The sequence below is a fragment of the Ischnura elegans genome, chromosome 4, assembly GCF_921293095.1.
Source record: "Ischnura elegans chromosome 4, ioIscEleg1.1, whole genome shotgun sequence".
Classification (NCBI taxonomy): domain Eukaryota; kingdom Metazoa; phylum Arthropoda; class Insecta; order Odonata; family Coenagrionidae; genus Ischnura; species Ischnura elegans.
In genome coordinates this window covers 86,871,938-86,897,540 of record NC_060249.1, presented here as the reverse complement: position 1 = coordinate 86,897,540, position 25,603 = coordinate 86,871,938, and the positions used below count along the sequence as shown (strand labels likewise).

Genomic DNA, 25,603 nt, shown 5'->3' with positions numbered 1-25,603 from the left:
ATTAACCGTAAAAAAAAGGTTTCTAGGTCCAAGCTCGTAGCGTAAACTTGGCCCGTTCACGGGGCAGGTTAACACAACGTCAGACCGACGCTTGACTGATACTCAAAATCGTGAGAGAAAAGCCCCTATGAATCAGCATTCGTATCAAATGACTTTAGGCGTACCAGTTATAGTATCTCTGTTTGGAAAAAATGCACTGCGTAAACGTGCTGCATGCGTAAACGCACCAGGGTGTGCCCTACACATCCGAGTTTAATGTCTTGCATCAAGCACCTTCCGATAAACAACAGTTTTTGTTTTGTTATCAGGCGCAAGATAAAGCGGATGACGCTAAATAAATATAGGGAAGCGAAGCAGTGACGCAGTGAGGGGGGTTTTTGGGGGTTAAAACCCCCCCAAGAGCTCAGAGAACTTTTTTATAAATACTTTTGTTACTAATATTAGGGGGAAAGATGAGTAACAAACAAAACATATTTAACTATTCACACAGCTACAAAACCCGCTATTTTGAACCATTTATCTTAAAACATGTCTGGGGGAGGGCCCCCACACCTCTCGCTTACCTTAGCGAGTTTTCTATACCCTACAGACCCGTAGTATTAGCTGCGCCAAAACCCCCCTATCCTTAATTCCTAGCTGCCCTCATGAAGTGAAGGAAGAAATACAGTGGATGGTTTACCGACTCGTTAACATACCACGTTTAATTGACCATGAGAAAATAACGGGTTTTCATTAGTACATGAGCACAAACATCACAAAAACTGAAAGACTGACCATGCGATTTGTTAATCGTTATCACGAATGAAACACGAATTGGAAATTGAATACGTTTAAGCTCAATAGGGCGCATAAGTTGGGATCATGGAATCTTCGGAATGAGAACTTCCTCATCTTTGAGTTTTCGTTTGTGTAAAGTCTCGTGAATCACATTCATTTTCAATTTTTTTTAAATAACCAAACGCGTTCCGATGGATGGTTATGGTTGGTTTACGTTTCGAAAGATCATGAACACAGCCTACATTTAGCTGTAAATCGTGTCTTGGTAAGCCAGGTACGTCCAAGGACTTAAAATATTCAGATAGATAGTTGGTGATTTCGTCTTCGTTTGTTACACAGTAAAAAGATTTGAATTCATGCAGAGTACCAACTATTTGATCCTGATTTACCTAGTTTGAGTAATCCACATCTTCGTTCTAGGCCGTCAAAATTGTTCGCTCAATCAACCAATTTTGATTTTTCTGGTGATCAATCATATTCTGGAACACTTTGTTGATGAGGTCACCTTCCGATGAAACTAATTTGCAAACAAACTGCTCGATTCCACGACAGGAACATGGACATTACCGTTTGACAACAATTGCTTGGAGATTTGTTTACAAACACGGTAGTGAAGAGTCAACTCGAGCTGGGCTTACAATTAGCCCGAATTAAATTTTTAAATAATAATTAATATTTTGAATATACATGTATTTAGTGATTAAAATGTTATATTGCTACGAAGTTCAGTTATTAAATTGGCAAAAACAAAACAAATAATTTAATTTGTAGCTTTGACCGACTTATGAATTGTTGTTGCGTTACTAACTCCTAAAGACATATCACTAAGAAAGAGATAAATTTTTTGTGAAATTATCCTTTTTTAATGTTCTATATGTTATCCGGGGCTGAGATGAATCCAAAGAATCTAATATCATGAAAATCGGTGCAGCCGTTCTCCAGTTATAAGTGTTCTAACTAACACGATTTTTGACTTTCTTTTATATATACAGATTCGCATACAAATATGCATATAAAATCTCGAAGTCAATCTAACAGTAAAATTCAACAGGTTTCCACTAAGAAGGTTCCAATAAAATAGAATCTTGGGGAAAATAAAATCATAATTCATTCAATGATGGCATCAAGTCAACCACCACCACTCGCAATCAATCCAGCAATCCGCAAAAGAAAAGATATTGAAAAATCATGTGCAAACATATTTTTTCCATTTTGAAATTAAAAGTTTTAGAAAATATAATAGATATAGGTTATATTGACAAAAAACTTTAAAAAATTATTTCAATACTGCGATTCATAGTGGCCTCTTTTGAACCTTAGTAGCATAAGTAATGGTGTTAATTTAACAGAAAATTATACTTGGTCCAACTTTATGAAGATAATTTTAGGATATATAAGGAATATACGGGGGGAAATATAGTTATTTTATTAATATCTTAATTAAGGGTTTGATCCGTTAGATTTTGACGACCCTTTGATAGTCGGGGGACTGAGGTCGCTGCACGCTTTAAAAAAGTCTCAAATATGTATTTATAGTGTAATTTGACATAAATTAGAGGTTTACCTGTATTGTTAGTAAGTTTCACTGCTAATGGCGACTTTTCGTCTATTATTTAAAAGCGACAAAAATAATAAATACATCAGTTCTCGTAACTTTTAGTTCTACTTAACTTTTAGCTAACTCATAACTTTTAGTTCACTGCGGAGCCCTTCTAATTTCCTTCTCACGGTCCTTGCTTCACTCCGCTTTTTCTCATCCACTCTTTTCTATCCAGCCTGCCAACACTCTAGGTGGCGTCTCGCTCTTCCCTCCACGTCCTCCAGCCACTCCTTGACAAACGGGTCCTTTCTCTCTTCTTCTGATTATTCTGAGGATGAAGCTGAATTATTAAAAAAAAATAAGTTCCTATTTTCTGCCAGCTCCCGAGTCAGCCCATGGGCTCCTCATACATAATCAACGCTCAACGTTGCTTCTAGCTTGAAAGAGCCGTAATGGAGTCGTAGTCACAACATTCAATAGTTTCATTTACAGAGTCAGTTATTTACACATCTATATATCTTCCAAATTTGATGTTTTCGACGAGTTAAACATTTTTTGGGTGCGGGATTTTGCTTATAACACCTTCGAGTACCAATTAGTGATAGAATGAAAATTGGGGACTCACTTGAAAACGCTTCCATAGCATTGCTTCAAGAGCGCAAAAATTTTACTCATATTTCAAACTGTTAATTTAAATGGAGAATTGGGAATGAATTCAAAAGAGATTGAGACTTAGATGGTGAGAATTTCTTTTCAGTAGCTCCACACGAACAGTCCATACTCAACCCCCCTAAGAGTATAAGTAAGATATAAATTTTCCGCTAGTTAGAAGTAAATAATTAGGAAACTAAATGAGATATCAGAGAGAGTTAACTTACTCTAACGCCTGTTAACCATTCATTTTCTGTAAACATATAAAGCCCACAGTAATAAAATAAGTAAACACTTTTCACAAAGTAATTTTAAACGGATAAGAAGAGAAAAGAGGGACACCGAATTACGAGTACATAAAATTCAATTCAAATTCAATATTACTGGGCACAGCTTAACTCAATGAGTTTTGTTTACTATAATGTGCCATAGGACGTAGAATATAGGTGGTCTAAAACTCACATATTAATGCTTCTTTGAGCAAAAAGTGAGGAAAACTTTTTGCGTTCAGGTAAAACCCAAACAAGTCACGCTCCCGACTTCATATAAAGAACTAATGTATTTATTATTTTTGTCGCTTTTAAATATTAGACGAAAAGTCGCCAGTGGCAATAAAACTTACTAACAATACTGGTAAACCTCTAATTTATGTCAAATTACACTATAAATACATATTTGAGACTTTTTCAAAGCGTGCAGCGACCCCGACTATCAAAGGGTCGTCAAAATCTCTCAAATTAACAAACTCTATTTTTACCTTGGTCATCTCCCGAGTCATTTATTTTCTCTAATGGCACTCGAATTTCATCCTACTCATTCTGTAAGGGCGAGCCTCATGGGATATCCTTATGGGAGATTCTGTAAGAAAATCCGCCCCGAAACACGAAACACGACTTGCTCATAAAACCTACCCTCCCTAACTCCCTGTGGGTCACTTCGCCCACATTCTCCGCTTGGAGTCCATTGTTAGCGTCGAAGTTATCGAATGAGCCCACCTTCTTACATTTTCTCAGTCACCCTGAACACAACCTGAAGAAGTTTCTTCCCTAGCGTGCATCTCTCTCAAAATTAATATGGACAGGTCTCCCAAGGAAGCAGCACAAAAACTGATGGCAACACCAAAACCTCTAAAATAATCATGACCCTGGACAAAACATAAGGTTATTACATAATTTAAGTATACCGGGACTAGCCGCGGTGATAACTTTTACGGAGTCACCCGCAATGCACAATTGTGCGAAAAATCCACAGAAGAAAAATCATTCGCCTTGACCAAGATTCGAACCCGGATCCCTAGATTTCCGGGAGAGTGCTTTAGCCAGTTAAGCTACCGGGGTGTCATTCTCTCCTGCGGAAATTTGTGGACCGGAAATCGAGGGATCCGGGTTCGAATCCCGGTCAAGGCGAATGATTTTTCCTCTGTGGATTTTTCGCACAGTCAGTACATAAATTTATGAGAAATTTTCTTATCAGGATTGCATTAGAATCTAGTGAATTATACATCAATCTCTCAGCGATTCAACCCAAAGGCTGGTTAGCAGGGACTTGGAGGGAGAAAGCCGTAATATTACGTCGACACCCATTTTGGTATACATGGTGGGAGGCGTAACAGTACTCCACAAGATATTCAGGCTTCCAATATGTTCTGGTGTAACCCTACGCCTTCCACACTGCGCAGAAGTGATGATGTAATCACTTAGTTATCTCTTTGGCTAATATATGGCATATGTCTTCCGTTTGAGAGTGAATGAAAACTGATTTGTCGTTTGTTTTTCCCCCTCCAATTTCCACGCTAATTAATGGAAAAATAGCCCACTAAAAGCAATTCCACGTTCAAAACAGAGCCCACCCTCAAAGTGTTCACCACAGACTTTGCATAAGCTGTGAGTATATCACACATTCAGGGTTGGGTAGAGCAGGGCAGTTCCTTTCCCAAAATCAAGACGAGGATTTTTATCTGGGGGTGGCCAAAGGCATCACCCGGGATAAAAGTGAACTTTCAATCAGAGCGTGATCATACATAAAAATACAAGGGCTGACAAATGTGGGGAGTACCAGATCCTTAGTCTAGTATTACATGCCTCCAAAAATCTTCACTCGGATTATAGGAATACGGATCAACGGTAACATTTGAGAAAACTGACGGAAAATCAAATTAGTTTTGGAAGAATAGAGGGACAAGGGATAAGATTCTATCCTGAATGGAAACCTTTGCAAGTCTGTAGGGACAATCACAACCCAAGTTTATCATAGCGTAAACATTAGAACTAGTAAATATTTCTCGGGTTTCTAGCCGAGTGAGACTTTTTTGGTCTAACGTTTCGACGGAACACTCTTCCATCGTCCTCAGAGAATGAATGTGCTGCAGGCCTGCCTTCCTGCGCTTATATAGCCGTTCAAACCGGGGGGCATTGTTGTCGCCTTCTGTCCGTTATCTTTTTGATTAACGGTTTCCATTCCGTGCTTATCGTGTACCCAGAATCGCGATTTACTTTATTCCTCTCCAGCCGGATCTCAATGGCTTCTTTAAGGAGACGATCCCAAAACAAAGGTGCCTTAGAGATCACTCGAGCCTCATCGAAAGATATTATATGATCTTCCGTTAGGCTGTGTTCAGCGAGGGCCGATTTCTCCGGATGGAACAGTCTTATACACCTCTTGTGCTCTTTAATTCGTGTCTCTACCGTGCGCCCAGTCTCTCCGATGTACACTTTCCCACACTGACACTGCCCTCGCTGAACACAGCCTAACGGAAGATCATATAATATCTTTCGATGAGGCTCGAGTGATCTCTAAGGCACCTTTGTTTTGGGATCGTCTCCTTAAAGAAGCCATTGAGATCCGGCTGGAGAGGAATAAAGTAAATCGCGATTCTGGGTACACGATAAGCACGGAATGGAAACCGTTAATCAAAAAGATAACGGACAGAAGGCGACAACAATGCCCCCCGGTTTGAACGGCTATATAAGCGCAGGAAGGCAGGCCTGCAGCACATTCATTCTCTGAGGACGATGGAAGAGTGTTCCGTCGAAACGTTAGACCAAAAAAGTCTCACTCGGCTAGAAACCCGAGAAATATTTATAAGAAATATTCGCCGAGAAAAAACAAGATCATATATTAGAACTAGTGTATTTATCACAGTATCCCAGTGCCGTCTCGCCACTCGAGCACTTATAACCGAGTAGTACGTTATGGTTCTCTCGCGCCTCTCCACCACCGCCCTAAGCCTTGAAGAAAGGTTTCTCTGTTATAGCGTGTCCTCCTCACCTCCTTCGGGGAAGCTCTCCTGACATCGCTCCCGTCACCATCTTTCGCTTGGCGTCAGAGACAGAGAGGGAGAGAGGGCCCTTGAGGTCCTTTCATTCATGCCTCCTTTCTCACCGAGTCCTATGGCAGAGGAGAGGCGCCATCTCAACGGGAAGACGGAGGACAAGGTCTACAGCAGCACTCGCCACTTTCCGAAAGAGAGTAAGAGGTTCGTCCTCATCCTCCACGCCACGTGCACTTAACACGCCGCTCCGACAGTCCTTCCCACTACGCCTCCCGCTTCCCACCCCTTGGCAAGGTTATACATACATCCATATCATAGTGTCTTCAAACGGATACCTCTCTACAAGAAAAAAATCAAAGCTTCCATGCGCAAACTTGTGGGGGTTTGTCTTCATGATACCACTGAAAACAAGTGCCTGAAGATTTTTCATTGGCAAAACCGGTTATTCCAATTAAAATGAATTTTTGCGGTGCGATTTCGGTAATCCGACATATGTTTAGCCGTGGCGTAGCTGGATTATCGAAAACGCCGGATTATTGGAAACAATTCACAAAAAACACTTTAAGGCGTGACTTTGCAATGGAATACAAACCTCTAGTGATACCAACTCTCCATACTACTTAGGGTGGGAGTCAAGGTACATAAATGAACATTAATGGCAATCGAAAAAAAAACGAAAGTCGAAACCAGAAAATTTCAATAGTTTCGTCCCCGGGAGCGAAATGCAGAAACGAAACGAAATGGATTTAAACCCGCAGAGCTTAGCTCAGTGTAGAAACGAAATCAGACTCAGAACTACTTCGGGGCGAAACTGAACTAAACGCTAACAGGCCATTCAATATTTAAGCGCAATTTTTAACCTCTCTATATGTATGTGAAACGCAATGCGTCGAAACTATTCTCTCTTATCGCCCACCACTCAAATTCTTAGATCAATACATAACAATGAGCAGCGGAGATCGATTAATGTTGTTTCGTTCCTAGGAGTAAAATTTCGCCCTAGATAAAAATTAAATTCCTTGATGATTTTAGTTTTTTTGGGAACGAAACTAAACCTAGGCCTCGTATTTTTGTTTCACAACAGGTCGAAGCAAAAAAATTTTCGTTTCGTTTCACTTGCCATCCCTGCAAATTAATAATTACGATTATGGTCGATAAAGAGATAATAAAACCTTGAAACCAGTTTCTCTGCAAAGAACATTTCTTTTCCCGATTTAGTAGGCCAATTAACCAAAACTTCATGAAAATGATGAACTGAAGACCACCTACATGCATAATTACATAACAAACAATTACTGTGTATTTAAAAAATTATTTATTTAAATCTGACGACATTATATTAGCCATAGGGAGTCTCGGTTTTAGAGTCACAACACGTTCGATTTATGGTTTCCACGGCGTTTCTCCATATGAGTCATGGCTTTTAGGCGTTCCTCTGCGTTGGATAACACAACGCAGAAGAACGCCCTAAAGCCCTGGCTAACAATATGTGCATAAATTCACAATAACACCAAACCAAATTAGCTTCTTGAAAACTTTTGCGTGGAGTCTTTGAAAGATTCGGGTTTTTGCAACTGTATGCATCCGCTTTTGTACGCCACACGGCAATAATGTACTGGATTATCAGATATGATGGATGACGGCGTTGATAGATTGAAAGAAAAATAATGGCGTGAAATGAATATTTTCCCGGTGCTTCAGAATTTTTTGCGCAGATACTATGTGTTCCCTAAAATGCTAGGAAATCAGATGTATGTTAAGCAATCCTCAATATCATCTCAACCATCCATTTTTCAAAAATGAGATCGCTATGTCGATCTGGAAAACTATGAGAATACCTCTAATAGGAATTGCTGTTGCTGCCCATGAAATTTCCGCAAAGCAAAATGAAAACAGCCCCATTAGACGAACTTTTCATCCATGTTTTCTAGTCTATTTCTGAAGAGTATAGACTCCAGTAGAGACTCAGGGCTACGCAGTAGCCTTGGATTTCTTAAACTATTAATTTTCAAGCATCCCAATGGAGCTATTAACATTGTTGGAGTTATTCGAAACTGAGTTCTTTCTGAGCGATTGATTTTTCTTCATGCATAGCTAATTAAAGAGCTAATAATGGTCTATAATTTGATGATGAAATTCGTCGAAAAATACATTTCCAGTCAAACATTCAATTGCATTAACCTCATTGCTGCGTAAACATACAACTAGATATTATTTCATTACAAGTGAATTTTTTGAGGCGAAAAATATTGCTATACCTCTAATTGCTTTACGAGCCGTTCCCACTAATAAAGAAAAACATTTTACCATCAAATGAATTCCTATGATTAACTCACGCTTACAAATATACCTGGGCAAGAGGATCTTTATTTGTTCCAGGCAAACGTGCGTTCACAAATTGGAAAGTGAGGTTCAGCACAATGAAATATTAATAATCCCCATTTCCAACCGAATACTCTCGAAGATATATATATCAACTTTCATCTTGTAATTGATATCGAGTAGAGATATTTTATTTCATAATCCGGGATTCTGGATTCCTTTCCTTCATTATTTTTTATTCAATTCCCCTCTATTATCTTCACTAATGATCTCACTTTCTCTTTTTCCATCTCCTTTAGACGCGATTACGAGAAACTCAATTATTGCCAAAGGAGAAAAGTTAGAAATATAGAAAGAATTCTCAGGAGCATAAGATTGTGAGGAGGTCGGAGGTGAAAGGAAAACTAGCAAAGGAATAAAAAGCACTCAAGGGAGTGCACGCATGAGTTGATGGAGGCAAGACAGTTGGAATAGATTCGGTGTTAGTAGTCACTCAGATATATTTTAATTACGTAGGAATATTAAAAAAGAAAGTCAATAAAAGGTAGCTTTCGCCTAATATTTTAAAGCTAATGCAATCCTTGAAGACTTGAGGTTAAAGTGAAGCATAAAAAGTCGTAAAAGAATGGGCTACTTAAGCCAGGAAATGTGGTAAAAATTAAGTTCACAATACATTATCTTTAATTAAAAATTGTGTTTTACCGTGAAAAATTACTCTATCCCCACAGATTATTTCTTGCAAAATACATCACCTTGGATAATGCATGTCGTTTACTCTCGTATTCTACAAATTACGAAACAGTTATTAAAGGAAAAATGAGAAAAAAAAATTTCAAAAAAATCGTTTTTAAAACTGCAGAGCATCGTACTTAGCCGCCAAAAAGGGATTTTTTTTTCAATAATTTTATGAAAAAAGGATGGAAATATAATAGCCTCAAGCATTTATACCGGACTCGCTAAAATATATTGGTACTGCAATGAGTTTCGTCCACCATTTTTTTACTATCTGGGCCTAGAGACGGAGTACGAAAGAGGTGTCTGTATGGATTAAGGTTTGGGGGTATATGGAGATGAAAGAGTGAAGGCAGAGGGAGGATGGGGAGGGGGTGGTCCCGTCGGCATCCTCCTTATACGATGAGGAGTTAAGATCACGGGAATCCTTGAGTGGCGAGACACGGCCAACCCTTCCTACCCTCCCGTCCACGGGATACAGAGACCTCCTCTCCTCCTCCCCACAGAAGAGCCCTCCCCTTCCTCCTCTTTGCCTATAAGTCCCCTCTTGTCTTGCCTCCTCTCCACTTTCACCACTTCTCCTTTGCGGTGCGGAGTGAAGAGTTGCGAGGGAGGAATGAGATATTGAAGCATTAAGAGGATGAGATGAGGAGGGAGTGAGAGGAAATGAAAAGGGAGGCAGAGGATCAGGATGAGAATGACTGAGACGCAAGGTCACATAGACCACGCTTGTTGTGTCTGGAGTCCCTTTATCTCTACCTTTCCTCTCTGATTCTCTAACATAAGACTTCAAGGACAAGGTACAAGTAAATTATTTGTAGATTTTCCCTCTAATCCTAGGCGCTCTGTAACGTTTTTTATTTCCTCTTCAAACTTCACATATGGTTATTACACTTTATACACACTTTATAAGTTAAAAACTCGGGAGAAAAGACACACCCGCACGCCACAACTTTTACTAACATACTCCTCTACTCTCCTTCCCGCGCCGTCAACAACATTTGTCCCATTCCCCTCTGCTGCTCATTATTGCCCGCTTTATTGTCCTTCTCCCATCAACCGTGACACCCACATCCAATCCAAAGCAACTCAAAATTAAGTGTTACAGCTTGCAACTAACACCTTTACCCGACCGGAAACATGTGTAAACGCTTTAATCAAGCGCTCCATCACCAAAATGCAATAATCCCATTCCGTAAACATTGTAAGAGAGTCATTTTTTAAGTAAATGTCTCAATGAAGGCTAAATAAATGGCTAATTTATTTAAATATTCATTGGTGACTGAGAGAAAGAGAGGATCTCCGTGAAAGAAGAGGATGATTGAAGGGCGACTTCGCATAGACCGCACTTGTTGTGTCTCGAGTCCCTTTCTCTCTACCTGTCCTCTGTGATTCTCTGGCATAGGACTTCAAGCACAATGTAAAATAAATAATTCGTAGATTTTTCCTAGAAACATTGGTGCTCTATTTAACACCTATACCCGACCGGAAACATGTGGAAACCCTTAAATCAAGCGCCGTTCCATTCAAAAATCCCATTCCGTAAACATTGTATGAAAGTTATTTTTAAGTAAATGTCTCAGTAAAGGCTACATAAATGGCTAATTTATTTAAATATTCATAAGTGACAGAGAGAAAGAGAGGATCTCCGTAAAGAAGAGGATGATTGAAGGGCGAGATCACATAGACCGCATTTGTTGTGTCTGGAGTCCCATTCTCTCTACCAGTCCTCTGTGATTTTCTAGCATATGACTTCAAGCACAAGGTAAAATAAATAATTCGTAGATTTTTTTGAATCCGTGGCGCTCTAATTAACACATTTACCCGACCGGAAACATGTGTAAACCCTTTAATCAAGCGCTCCGTCAGCAACATGCAAAAATCCCATTTCGTAAACATTATAAGAGAGTTATTTTTTAAGTTAATGTCCCAGTGAAGGCTAAATAAATGACTAATTTATTTAAATATTTAAAATTGCACGCATATAGGAGCGTCAACGCATTCCAGGATTGTAGTTGTCTTCTCAATAAATATATGCTATAGTCTTTGTGCATGTTTGACACGTTTTCGTACAGGCGATAATCAGACATTGAAGCGATTAAAGAATAATATGAGGTAGAAAGGAAGGAAATGACAATGAATGAATCATTGATGACTGAAAGAAAGAGAGGATGTCCGTAAATAAAGAAAATGATTGAAGGGCGAGGTCACATAGACCGCACTAGTTGTGTATGGAGGCCCTTTCTCTATACCTCTCGCACCCTCTGATTCTCTAACATTAGACTTCAAGGATGAGGTACAATTAGATAATTTGTAACTTTCCCGTGAATTCTACGTGCTCCAACCAGTATCTACGCCTGTAAACATTTCAAATGTATACACCGAGTGAGAATTCACGCCAATGAAACAAGATTCAGCTCAAAAACATGCTGTCGCGACTGACTCGTAAGCCGACTCAATGGCGTTGTATATGTCATCTCAACAACTTTCCACGTCCATTAATATTTTTACGTTAGCCCGACAGAAATCTGTTATGCGTTGCCGTCAACTTTCTTTCTAAAAAAATGTAAAAATAAATATAGAATACCTGTCCGTATATGCATGGGCGCGAAGGCAGGCAGGTTGAGCTTGGGTTACGAGATTATAGTTTCCGACGCCGAAAGCTGAGGGGTGTGTGGGTAGGTTATCGTCAAAATGAGGGCTAGAGTCGAAATACCCCAGAGAGAGTCCACCCGAAGAGGCATTAAGTCAGAGCATGGATGAGGTTTCGTAGCCACCTTTACGCACACTCAAGTGTACCACAATATTAATGCATCCATTCGGCACTAGATGTGTTAACACCCAATTCGCATTCAAATGGATTTAACATAGTCGTCTCTATCTAACGGCTGGACAATCCGAATATGGTAGGAAAATAATGCTAGGGCAATTAACTGAAATTTACACCTACATATTACCTCGTAAGCCATCTGAAAGACGTATGGCAGGGGTGTTAGGGCATCAGCTGTTTGCAAATAAAAAGGAAGTGCTCTAAGGATATAACAAATAGCATTTATTAAAATCCTTTATGGTTTGGGGGAAAAACGAATTCCCATGTCTATCCGTTCGGCAAAATATCTCTCCTAATTTATCGCTTCTGTTGGACCTGGAAAAATACGGGGCTCTAATATGATGTTCTCCGTGTTGCCTTTATAGATATGTATTTTCAATTGCTCAAGCAATCTAAGTCTAGCGGCTCCCAGCATAATATGCTTAACGTCTGCGTAACGCAATTTGTACGCCCGTAGCAAATTTTGACTTACCGCGAAGATTTATTGTCATAATAAAATACTCTACGTTAGCTTTTCGGTTTTCAAAACCTTGTAATTAAAAATACGATCATACGCTTCACCGGCGAAATAATTGAAAATAATCTTATCGAGCACTTCACTGGGACATTTTGATCGTCGGCCATGGAAACCTCGACTTGGTGGAGAACCTCAGAATAATTTTTGTCTGCACAAATACCTTTTAAATTTTTAAAATAAATTTATCACTGAACTCATTGCCACACTTCGTGCATAACTATAATGCGATTAAAGTTCGCCGTAAATGGCAACATCTCCTTGTAAGCTCCTCCGGACGGAATGAGGCCGTGTCTATGAAGTCATATTGTGCACACCATCGCCGGCAGGCCCCTGTGACTACTACGGTCACAGTCTCGCCACACACGTCCTACTACACGTGTCAGTGCGTCCATATACGCGCTCACTGGCTCCGCCATGAAAGCTTTCGGCCGCATCCCCTTAAACTGCCTGAGACCGGAAAGAAGCTCACGTGCGTTCAGAAGAGAGGAGGTGGGCTTTATCGGATTGTAAAATTGCTCACAGCTCCGCGGGACAGGCCAATGGACAGACACAAACACCCAGAAATGCGCCCATCCTCCCCGCTAACCTCCTCGTACGTAATCCCCGCCCGTCCTTCTCTCCAAAACACACTGCCCCAACTAGTCTTTCCTTCGCGGATTTTCCATCGTCCAGTAAGTGCACGGCAGGCATGCTAATTCGATAAAGGCATCCAGCTCGTTTTATCCGGTTGGTATATCTCCTTTGTGAACAGGTTTTTTTACGAGTAGCAGAGCCTTTCGCCGATACATACTACATTGAGTTTAAGTTCACTCTTGCTAAATGTTGCCGAGACAAGGAAAGCTCGTTCACTAATCTATGGAAATAAAAGTTCATAAACCAGTTGTGATCTTTTTCATTCAATATTTCAATCTTAACTGGACTATGTAGCTCCTTATATCTCACGAAGATATATTGTTGGGATTACGTTCACCTGGAGTACCTAGAGGATGTAGCCTTAAAAATATTATAAAGTTAACAAAATAACTTTAACGATGCCAATATATTCACACCTAAGCAAAGCTTTCTCCTGGATACTCCAATGCCCATCACGGGCAAGGTAGGATTTCAAACACAATCGGAGCATCTAATTGAGTACCCGTTATATTTTTATTTTATCTCTCCTTTGTGAGAATGCTTACGAGCAGCGTTGAGTTATCCCGAAATTTTGTGTGAGGAATAAAAACTCATATCTGGTCCATTTTACTGAGGCTTGGGAAGACTTTCGCCCATATGGATACTAACAATATATCTAAGCCTTTCATTACTAAACACTGAGACATTTCTATTTTTATTTGAAAAACTCTTGATTCCTAACCAAATATTTCCGGTGAGTAAGTATCACTTAAGAACATTAAGGGCAAGGAAACTATTTTAGGCGAACGTAAGTCAGTATCATAAAGTAATCCTACCATCATATCCCTTATGAATTTCACTAGCTCCAGAAATGGTGCATGATAGGTATGTTTATTCGTTAGAGGTCCCTATCGAGGTCTCATTGGATCAAGTTGTATCACCTTTACGATTAAGGGTACGTTTAAAATTTTCGTTTCGTTGTATCGAGAACTTAAAATTGAACATTAAATTGTCTGCAAATAAACTCAGTCAGTCAGGCAGATACCTACTCATTAATAAAAACTGAAAAATTTTACGATAATTTGTGCTTCTTTTACGCAATAATATCTTCAGAAATTTCCCCACTTTTTGCAACGAATTTTTCGTTTAAGGTCAGTTTCTGCTCAGGGAGAAGGAAGTTTTAAATTGTTCTACTTTTTTTTCCGCAAATATTGCAAAATATACTGTTGACCTTTTTTTAGGTTTTTTATAATTTTCTTGACCGGGAGCATAAAGATATTTTTGACAGATAACTTGGGTCTCCAAAACATACTATGCACAATAATTGCTACAAGTTACCATACAAAGCAATACCAGCCGTCAAATGTGTTCAGGTAGAAATTTATAGTATGCAGCATTTGCCTCGCTACCTGTATCCCTGTTCTTAGTCACAAATCATCCCATCTAATTACACGTATTACCCTTTTTCTCTCATCATTTCATTTTATTCCGCAGGTGACCCTAAAGTGCATCCGTAAAGCATTCATAAAAGTTCTTAACTTTCTAGATCAAAGGTACTTAGTCGATCATAAAAAAGAGAATTAGCCATTAACATAGATAAAACTTGTATTTCAATTATTTTAAGGCCACCCTAATGCGACGGATATATAAATATCCAGATGCATGCTTTAAAAAAAAAAAAAACAAATAATAGGGAAGTGCACTAGTGTTTCAAATGCACCAAACACATTTTTTAAATTAGAGTTCAGAATAACATAATGTCGTAAAACCACAGTTTAAATCCTAATAGTGAATACTTGATTCGAGATGACCGTCTGAAAAATGGAAAAATTCAAAGGCCGCGAAAACGGGTGTCCATGTTGAATATTGGCCGTGACGTCACAAGGCAGTAGCAGAAGGCAGCTTCTACACCGTTTAGTTCTGCCACTATTATTGCATAGAAAAATTACAGAATTTGAGGGTATCCGTTTTTTGCTGTCTTAAAATATCTTCAGATTATATATGTGGCTGCTTCTCTTTTGAGTAAACGACTTCATCATTGCGTAATATATTAATATTCATTTACGTGTCAACTTCAAGTTTGGAAAGAGTAGTACGAATAGCACATTGAATCTTTAATAAATGCATGATGGCATTTATTTTTCGCTGGGTATATTTTGGCACAATGCCGTTTATCATGCCAAAATTTTTTTTGTAAGAACCGAGTCAAACTAATAAACCTATTTCAGACGTTTGCTGCAAGACTTATTCGTTGCGTATGTATTCACGCCGGCCGGAACGTTCGCCCTTCGCTACTAGAATCATAGGATGTTAGCCTTATTTCCGAGCTAGCTGGTTGTTGCAATGGTTCGCTGTCCAGGATGGGTTCAAGAAAAGATAATCTTGGTTGGGAGAAGGAAAGTTCCAACGATTTATAAATGGTATACCCAACTTTGATGTATTTATGGTTACTGAATTTTTGAATAAGGAGGACAGGTTCAACGCTCCATAGAAATGCGAGACGTTAAGGCTAACAAGGGGAGACCGCGTACCTTGCTGCATATTTTTCAATTAGGGCGTTAGTTAGGCTGTAATTAATTAATTTTCATGCGTTACTTTTTACAAGTTATATATATAAATCCAAAATATCCTCAATTTTCAAATGGGTCGGTTGGGGTAGTGGCAGAGTGCACGAGTCTAAGGGAAGATGTTACCCGAAGGACCGTGGTACAAGTCTACGTTATGGCATTATTTTTTGTTGCCTTCATTGTGATCATACGGCGTCTAGTTTATCATTAATTATAATTGCAGCAATCATTGACATAAGACAATTTTTTTTATCGTCATTATGGCGTTTAGGTATTTTAGCAGTGTCATTACAAACGCCGAGATACAATGACTACAAGGGTTGGTGTGCGCTAAAATGTTAATTTTTTCTTTGCTTATACTGACCAACTTCCACATTAAAAATGAAAACCACTCTTGCAAGAGCACATACCATTAAAGGCTCGCGGCAAGCAACAATATGCGTACAGGCATAATTAATAAGAACACAAAGCGAATATAAAATGCCATATATCTCGAACACTTGTAATTCACATTACTCCAAAGGGAGTTTACTTACTCAGTACATACCTCAGTACCTTGTACTCAGTACCTACCAGTTTACCTCAGTAGCAGTGCTAAAAGAACCATTCTGAAATATAATTTCAACTAACAAATAGGATGAAACAAAAGTTGATAACCCTGGACCGGGCGCGCTGGCGTATAAAATACGTCAATCTTTGAAAACCAAGGATTTCGACATTGTACGTACATTCTGGGCTATAATGGTCTCGTGTATTCTTACAATGTACTTTGACTGCCTATAATGCGAGTTTTCAAAGTTCGAGGTATTGTAGCTAATTTTTTAGATCAGCAAGATGAACCCGTCACCAGTGGAGTACAAATTACGCCGCGCGACCTGCCGTGTACCTTTATATCTGTATCACCTATAAATGTACTAATTTCAACAAATAAAGATTAACTTTAACAAAAATCGTTTGTTATCATATATGCACATATCATGGGCAAAGTACGCATTTTGCCCGGTCGTGTAAAAAAACAGTCGCGCCATAATTCTTTAACCAAACTACTTTCAGTTTATAAATTACGTAGGTCTACGGGGAAGATGCTATATTTTGACTCAACACACTTTCTGATGTGACTGAGGTACCTATTAATTAAATTATTATAATATAAATATCAATTTGATCTTACAATACCTTCAAGTGATCTTCAAAACAGAATATCATCGATAAGTAAGAGTCAGGAGCAGCCTTGAACCATTTATTCCGTATAGCTTGTGCTTAAGACACGGGAATGAATATCTTCTCCAGGCTTTTGTTTCGACGTCGAGATGAAATTTGGAGCAAAAAGTCATTTATAATTCTATTTTGTATTCATGTTTTCGGTACTAGACGACATTTTTAGGAAGCAAACTCCACCGATTCCCGGAAACTCTCGCCGCGCTAAAGAAGGCGACGGAATACAGCGATACTCCACTGGTGACTACTGCCTTGTGACGTCACATCTCAATCAAGATGGAGGCACTGTGTTTCAGCGCAACATGAAATTTTCCGACTTTCAAAACGTTTTAAAGTGCATACCCCAGATGCAGAAAATAAAAGTGACTATACTAATGTTTCTTTTTTAGGCTAAACTTTCAAATTCAGCAATAAAAAAAAATTAGTGCACTTCCCTATTATCGGGGTAGCTCAGTGGGTAATCGCCTTGAATGCATGCTTTCACGTGTTACACCGTTGACTCAAATGTAGCATAAGCTTTAGGATAAACTGGAATAAGGATTACCCTTCATTTGTCTACTTCAGTCCAGTTAACCCATTCAGTGCGGATGACAGCCCAGGGCTGTCATCCGCTCCCAGCCACTGGCGCGGATGACAGCCGAGGGCTGTCACGGCCTTGGGTCTCAGATGAATGGGCGTAACGGGACTACGCGCCTCTCTTCTGACTTGCTTCTTTTTCTACGCTCTGCAGTTGGTTTCTAGCCGTCGTGTAGTGTGCTCCGTTTCCGTTTCCGTCGAAAACTGATTTTTTTGCGAGTTTTGGAAAATCGGTGTTTTTTTTTTCAAGATTTTCCAAGTGATAATCACCTTGGGTCGTTGTTAGACAGTGTTTTTGTGCTATTTGGACCCCCGAAATATCGGATTATATTTAAAAATATTATTCTATAGTGTTTGTGCTCGCCAAAATTTTTCTGTGACATTTCCGGATAATTTCATAGTGCTTATATTGCTGTCACCTGAACTTCCGAAGACAACTTTTTTCTCAACGGATTCACCTTTGTATCTCAAGAGGTAAGCGAAAGTATCTTTTATTAGCACGTTTTTCCATCGTTAGAAAAAAATATTCATACATCTTATTTTTGTGTTGTAATGATTTTATGAGGTATCAAATTTAGTTTTCTTATTGGTTATAAAATGATTGACCTCGAAAGGTCATTTTCTTCTGAAATTAAAAATTCAAATATCCATAATACTTAGTTATACACTGCCTAATATTATTAGTTTTTTGCTTTCATTTCTTCCCGTTCCATCATACTTGTATTGGGAACTAACTGAGGCTTTTATTAAATTTTTCTTCAGTGTATTTACCTCCTCACTGAAGATGAAGAGAAGAGTCTCGCAGGGTACGAGCCGAAGAGAAAATAACCCTACGATGAACCCAGTTGACGATGAAACACCCGGTCCCTCTGGTCTTTCTGGTAAGTGGCTGCATTTATATACACTTGCAAATTAATATAGAGTGAGTTATTCGCAGGATAAAAAAATGATTAAAATGTTTTTCTTTTTATTTAATAGCCTCGAAGAAAAAACAACCGAGGAAAACGCTAAGGGAGGATGAAATTCGTGCTCTCGCCATGGACTCTTCCGATGACAATTTTTCTAGCGGGTCTTCATTTGTTATCGACTCTGACGGTTCTGACTCAGGAGAAAGTGACTCAGAAAGTGGCGGTGAATCTTGTACGACCGAGGCGGCAAGGGGTACCGAAACGGCTAGGGGTACCGTTACATCTGAGGCTGTTTGGGCCGCTAATCCCCCAGTGAATAGGAATACCCTTTCCTTTGTTGGATCCCCTGGTCTAAAGAAACTTCCAAGTGGCTCGACCGCCAAAGACTACTTTTCCCTCGTGTTTACCGACGAGTTTTTTGACCTAGTCATAAGGGAAACAGAAAGGAATGCAGAGTGCATATTTCTGGGAAATCCATCGCCCCGTGCAAGGATAACAGACTGGCGGCCACTGACCAGAGAGGAGTTCGAGGTTTGGTTGGGCCTGCTCTTTCACATGGGGACGGTCCGCACAAATAGAATATCGGACTATTGGAAAAAGTCGATTTTTTTCAGCTTTCGATTATTTCGCCAATCCATGGCAAGGGATCGCTTTCTTGGGATATTGCAAGCCCTTCATTTTGCAAAAAATGCAGATGAAAATGAACCTGTTCCATCTGATCGGCTATATAAAGTTAGGCCACTAATGAATTGCTTTCATAGAACAATGACTTCCTGTGTTTCCCCTGGAAGAGAACTATGCATAGACGAATCAATGCTGCTTTGGCGAGGGCGATTGAATTTCCGGCAGTATATGCAGGGGAAAAGGCACAAACATGGCATAAAAATGTACATGCTCTGTGAGCCAGCGGGGTTAGTGCATCGTATGATAGTTTATGCGGGCTCTGGGGATAGCGATGTGGGTGGACGTGGACATGGGGACAAAGTGGTGCACAAACTTTTGGAAGACTTTAAAAATAAGGGGCATAGTGTATTTTTAAATAATTATTATAATAACGTTCCACTAGCTAGGGATCTAATTAAATGCAAAACTTACTGCACAGGGACCCTCCGTGCGGCAAGAAAAGAGAACCCGAGAGAGGTTTTTGGGCACAAACTGGCAAAAAACCAGATTGTTGCTCGTTGGAGTGAGGAGGGGATTTGCGTCTTCCGCTGGAGGGATAAGAGGGATGTGTCTCTGATATCCTCTGAGTTCGGGTGTAACCTCGTACCCACTGAAAGGTCGGGGAGAGGTAAACCGGAAGCAGTGGTGGAGTATAATAAGTTTATGGGTGGTGTCGATCACTGCGACCAGTTGCTGTCCTACTACACCTGCCAGCACAAGTCCCTCAAGTGGTACAAAAAACTTGCCATTCATTTATTCCAAATAATGTTGATAAATAGCTACATACTCTACAATAAATTCAGTGGCAACAAAAAGAGCTTGTATGAGTATAGAATGGAGGTAATAGAGTCCCTATTGTCCTCAAAAATAAGTGCCTTGCCCCCATCCCCTCAACCAAAAAAGGGTCTCTCCCACTTTCCGGCGATAGCTGGTGATGGGACGAAGGGTAAAAAACCTCAAAAAAGATGTAGAGTGTGCTATGCAAAGGGAGTGCGAAAAGCAGTAATTTACATCTGTCCTGACTGTGAAGGTGAGCCTGGACTTTGCTTGCACCCTTGCTTCCAAGAATTTCATGAAAGGGTATAAATGTTTTTAATGATTACTAATTAGAAATATATATTTCGAGATTTTTATTGTTTTTCATTATCACTGTGCATATAATTATGATTTTTTTCGATTGATTTCAAAATTTCAAATGCCAAATTTTTGCTAATGATATTTTTGTGAAAATAAAATACTTTTTACCACAGAATTTCTTAGATTTCAAAATTTTTTAACCAAACCATTGTTTATACCCTAAGCGCCAAAAGATTACAGTAAGGGAGCAAATTTTTCCGTTACGATGACTAATAGTACGTTTTCAATTCCTTTTGTATTATTGCGTATTAAATACGAAAAAATATTCATAAACGTATGTAGTACGTAGAGAAATCCTTATAAAAGCACTCTAATTGATTTGTGGATAAAAACCAACAAAATTACTTGGCTTTAAAGCTCTTAAAATAAATGGACTTAATATCTTTTGATTCCGAATAAATAATGCAGATGAATGTGTCGAACGACTAGAGTTTAGGCAAAAAATTCCATCAAGAGATAGAAAAGCGGGTTTGGCAATGCGGGTTGCATACCACAGAGGTCATCCTACGACGCGGGTGACATCCATAAATGTCAAAATAAAAAATATTTATTTTTCAGCAAAAAAGTGTACAATAAGAATAAAAGTAACATATTAAGCCTAAAAAATGCAGAAATAATCGTATTGTACAAAAAAAAACTTTCCGCTACCGGCAAAATTATCATCTCACGTTGCCGCATTGAAAGGGCTTGACGGCAATGATGGTATTTAAAGGGTACCAGTCATTCTTGAAGAATACTATATAAGAGACATATTGATTCCTTGGTGCGAGGGGAGTGAATACAGCCAGCCGCGTGAGCAGCTCCAGTGAATACATAAGCGTGTAGATAAAGATATTTACATTTTAAATACATAATATAAAATATACTCCTTGATTAAATATACTCTTAAATCACTTATTATTCACAATGAACTAAATAAAATTTCCTTCACTTTTTTGTGTAGGTTCAGTTTCATGACGGCCATTAAGAATGATTCTTGCTATTAAAAATGGGGGTTCCTCAGGGCCTAAAGTCAGCTAAATCCCCGTAAATAGGATCAAGAGCTTCTCCACCCAATGCTAGACCAGAGAGGTGTATTAGGGCTTACGACGTAGTTTCATGCGACTAATTGACTTCACGGCCCTGGTGTGAAGAAGCCCAAAGATCGCGATAAAAATCGTAACCTAATGACGTACCTCTGGAGAAATGACCCAAGGCAAGAACAGCTGTTTTCCACATTACTCGCTGATTCTTGGAATCACAAATATTCTGCACACCTAACGCAGCGGTCATGCGCTTAGAGTTGACCGTTAATTTGTCCATTGGGCCGGCTCAACACCAAGTATATACCAACTAAGTACTACTCGTTTTAGGGACATAACTTCCCATTTGCCATTAAACGATTAGCAATGCAGTAGAAAAGAAACTCCAGCAGTGCTAAAGCCAGTTGTAAATCGCTTTGATACTTTACTCCAGTAGTAAAGTATCAAAGCGATTATAAAATTTCAATACCATTTGACAATATGGATTTCCTTTACTCTTTACATCTCAATATGTCTTCTTGCACAATAAGTCTTTGTTTTTCTCCCCGTCAACAAGGCGCTAACCCAACACAAAACACATAAAAATCAAAAATGAACTAAAACAAACAACAAATAATCTTCAGAAAATGAAACAATGATAACGCATATAGAAACATGCATGGTGATGCATGCAAAATGATTTGGGTCATTTGGGTCAAAGTGCATACATGAACAGCAGCCTCTAGGAACTTCTAGGAAAACTTAGGAACTGGAAGGAAAAAATATGAAAATAGGATAGAAGATCACAGAAGGGAGAAGATAAGGCTGAAAACAGGAAATTTTTTTTTGTATAGGTGGACAGCAAGCTTAGGTAGCGGACACAGTCACTAAGAAGCCAATAGAGGTGTATAACGCGACGCAGGCAGGAGCGAAGGACAATGGCAGAGGTATGCGTGTGTGTGGCGTGGATCCGAAAAAATATTGGACAGCGAAGCACTACTACCCGCTCCCGGTTTACGCTTTACCCCATTTACCCTTACGCGATTAGCGAGGAACCTTGCATGTTACAAGGGACGAGCGCGGTGTTAACAGAGAAAAGGGGGTGGAAGAGAAGGTGGTGTGGGAGGATTTGGCCCCTCTTAATGTGTGTGGCGATTGTGTAAGGTCGGAGAGTCCACGTGTTAGAGCAGGCGCGTGTGGTCATCCCATCGAATGTGGGAGTGTGAGCATAAACGGGAACGATTGGATGCGTTCACCGACGCCTGAGGTAGTAATATATTAAATTAATTCGTTAGATGGCATGGAAAGATAGGTGACGACGAAAAATGTAATCTTATCAATAAAGTCATTCTCTTATGACTTAAAAGTGAAACATGACAAGAGTTGCCGTCAACTTTCCATGAGTAGGTGACATCATTAGGTGAGTCTCGGCTCTCTCACTTTTTTAGAGAAACCCGATCCTCATAAAAGTTCATTTTCATGATGGTCATGAAGAATGATCTCTGCTATTAAAAAATGGGGGATTCTCACGGCATATAGTCAGTTTAATCCCTGTGAACAGTTTTAAATGATGGAATGAATCGCTTACTAGTTTTGAAAGAAAAACGAAGCACTTGATGTGGACCCGCGCGGTAGAGGAGAAGTGGAGAAGAGGTGACCCGCTCGGCAAGAGGCGATGACGTCATGATGGAAATGATTGAGCTAGTCGATTTTTCACCGCAAATACCCGGAGAAACGGATCAAAAATAAAAAAAAACTACAGGCCTCTTTATGTTTCACATTCTTTCACAATTTATAATCAACAGTAACATAAAAAGGGAACGAGCCCAGTGTACAGGCCTTCCATACTAATTTTATGCAGTTTTTACGAGGAAGAATGGAAATAAATGGATAAAACCGAGTGCATTTATCATGATTTTTACGCTTAGTCACGGAAAAAATCTCATATGTAAAAACATTGGAAAGATTTCAAATGCATGTCGTGACGGAGCGCCGTTAGGAACTTTGCTTTCTGCGTATCGTTAAGATATTGGGGAAATATATTGCTATCCTTGCTATTTATTTACCAAAATCATTCCTTAATAGGGATTTTAATGACAAAATAATCATTTCGAACACGTTTTATTGGCTTAAAAGGAATCCATTAAATTTTGGTAGGGGTATAGAAATATAACATATTAAAGGAAATATTGGTTATAGAAATCATTATTTTATTTTAATATGAGAGCTATAATATTAGTATTTCTTATACTTCCATGCACATCTAATTAATACACCGCAAGCCGCATAAAAGACGTGTGGCAGTGGTGTTAGGTCACCAACTATTTACAAATTAAAAGGAAGTGCTCAAAGGAAATTACGAATAGCATTAATTAAAATCCTTTATTGTTCGGGGAAAAACGAATTCCCATATCTATTCGTTTGGCAAAATATCTCTCTTAATTTATCGCTTCAATCGGACATGGAAATATAATGGGCATCTAATATTATGTTCTCCGTGTCGCTCTTAAAGATATCCATTCTTAATTGTTCAAACAATCTAAGCTTATCGCGCAGCCTCTGAGTCTCCAGTGACTCCAAGCCTAATTCGCTTAACATCTGGGTAACACTATCTGTACGCCCATAGCAGTTTTTGACGAACCGCGCAGCTTTCCTTTGTATTTTATACTTTTAGCATAAACAGAAAGTAAAAACTGCGAACTTATCCATCCACGAGAGGGTTCCGATTAATAAGATGAGTAGATAAGAGTGGAATGAATAACCTCCTCGGACCCAAGGTACACACACCACGTTTTATTTTATTAATATCTTTCAAACACGTAAACCTCCACTTTTTCATATTTTTATAATAGGGTGCCTTCAAGGGTGAATTATTGTCGTTTTAACCCGCCGCTGCTCTTCTTCGTATCTTGTAGCACAAGAATCTACCACAACATGCCACAAAAGTTTTGTTTTGCATCCGTAAAACAAGTTGAATTACACAATGGCAAGAAAGATGAGTGTGCTTCTGAACAAAATTTAAGTTAATTTTAATATTTCCATCATTTTCCCACCAATTCTCAGGTGTTTCGTATCAAACGAAAGGTAATGAACCACAAAATCCAATTACTTTCTCTCAACCCTATAAACCGTTTTCAGTTTCATTATTTATTCTTTATATTCTTTTTAACGTACTTATTTTAATAATTTTATCATCCTAAAATTTTATGATTCTTTATTAATATTTTATACAAATTTGTTCAGTTTTTAATTTCTACAAACCTCACATATTACTTATATTCATTATTTTTATCATGCCTTTTTAACCTGATTTATTTTGACTTCTAATGGCTTAAACTCAGTCTATATTTTATTCCTACCATGTGTCATGACTTCCTGAGCGGTGACAGCTACAGGAGGCCACTCAAAGACTTGACTGGCTCAACAAGATGTCAGGAAGGAGTAATTCTATAAAATCTCAATGGAAAACTAGACAAAAGAATGTATTAGTACCAATTCCTGTATTTAAGTTCAATACCAAAACAAATACCATGTAAGAAGAGGGGGCCGGATTGTGGCCTAACCAGGGCCTGGGAAAATAAACAGCAAAGTCAAGTCCTTATCTTAGTGCATAAAAATACTGTCGCAAAATCCCAAGGTGCACATGCGTCATCCACGGTTAAAATTTATTTATTTACTTATTTCCAACTAAATATTTGTTAATAAATATTACTTTCAAATTTCACTGTGAGGTTATTTTTTCCATCCTCCTTGTCAATGAAAGGAGGCAGAAAAAAGTAAATAAAACAGCTCAGAGACCCATGGATCTGTAGGGGATAACTCTTTTTTTATGCATGGATGTTTTTTGTTGAAGGGGTTTGAAGGAAGTTGTTTTAACGTTTGAGTAGGATGAAAGATTCTTGACAATAAAGCCTTACGGAGTAGTACGGACTTGAGCGTAAGAAAATAAAATAATTTATCGCCAATACAATTCCATAGGGTAAATTCTAGATAAAATGTCGAAATCGAGGTACAAAAAAAACAAATAACCGAATTATATCCATTCCATTGAATAGATGCCAGAGGAAAAAAGCTACTAAGACCCAAAATCAGCTCCATGCCATTACCCTGAGCTGCGATGAAAGTAAAACACAAATTTACGTTGATAAGACAAAAAATATTCAACCTTCAGTACGAGAATCGCGGAGGTTTTTCCGCAAATTTACAATTGATTTGGAATGCCTAGCGTCGAGTATCAAGGTTGGCCAAAATTGTAAAAGGTAAGATAAATTCATCGCCAAT

General features: G+C 38.9%; 1 protein-coding gene across 1 annotated transcript; it reads left to right on the top strand.

Annotated features, from left to right (window-relative positions):
- Positions 1-18,173: 18,173 nt before the first annotated feature.
- LOC124156890 (piggyBac transposable element-derived protein 4-like) lies at positions 18,174-20,315 on the top strand. The gene is made up of 2 exons (XM_046531378.1): positions 18,174-18,494; positions 18,592-20,315. The coding sequence occupies exons 1-2, from the start codon at positions 18,398-18,400 to the stop codon at positions 20,268-20,270; spliced, it is 1,776 nt and encodes a 591-aa protein (XP_046387334.1). The 5' UTR covers positions 18,174-18,397; the 3' UTR covers positions 20,271-20,315.
- Positions 20,316-25,603: the final 5,288 nt, after the last annotated feature.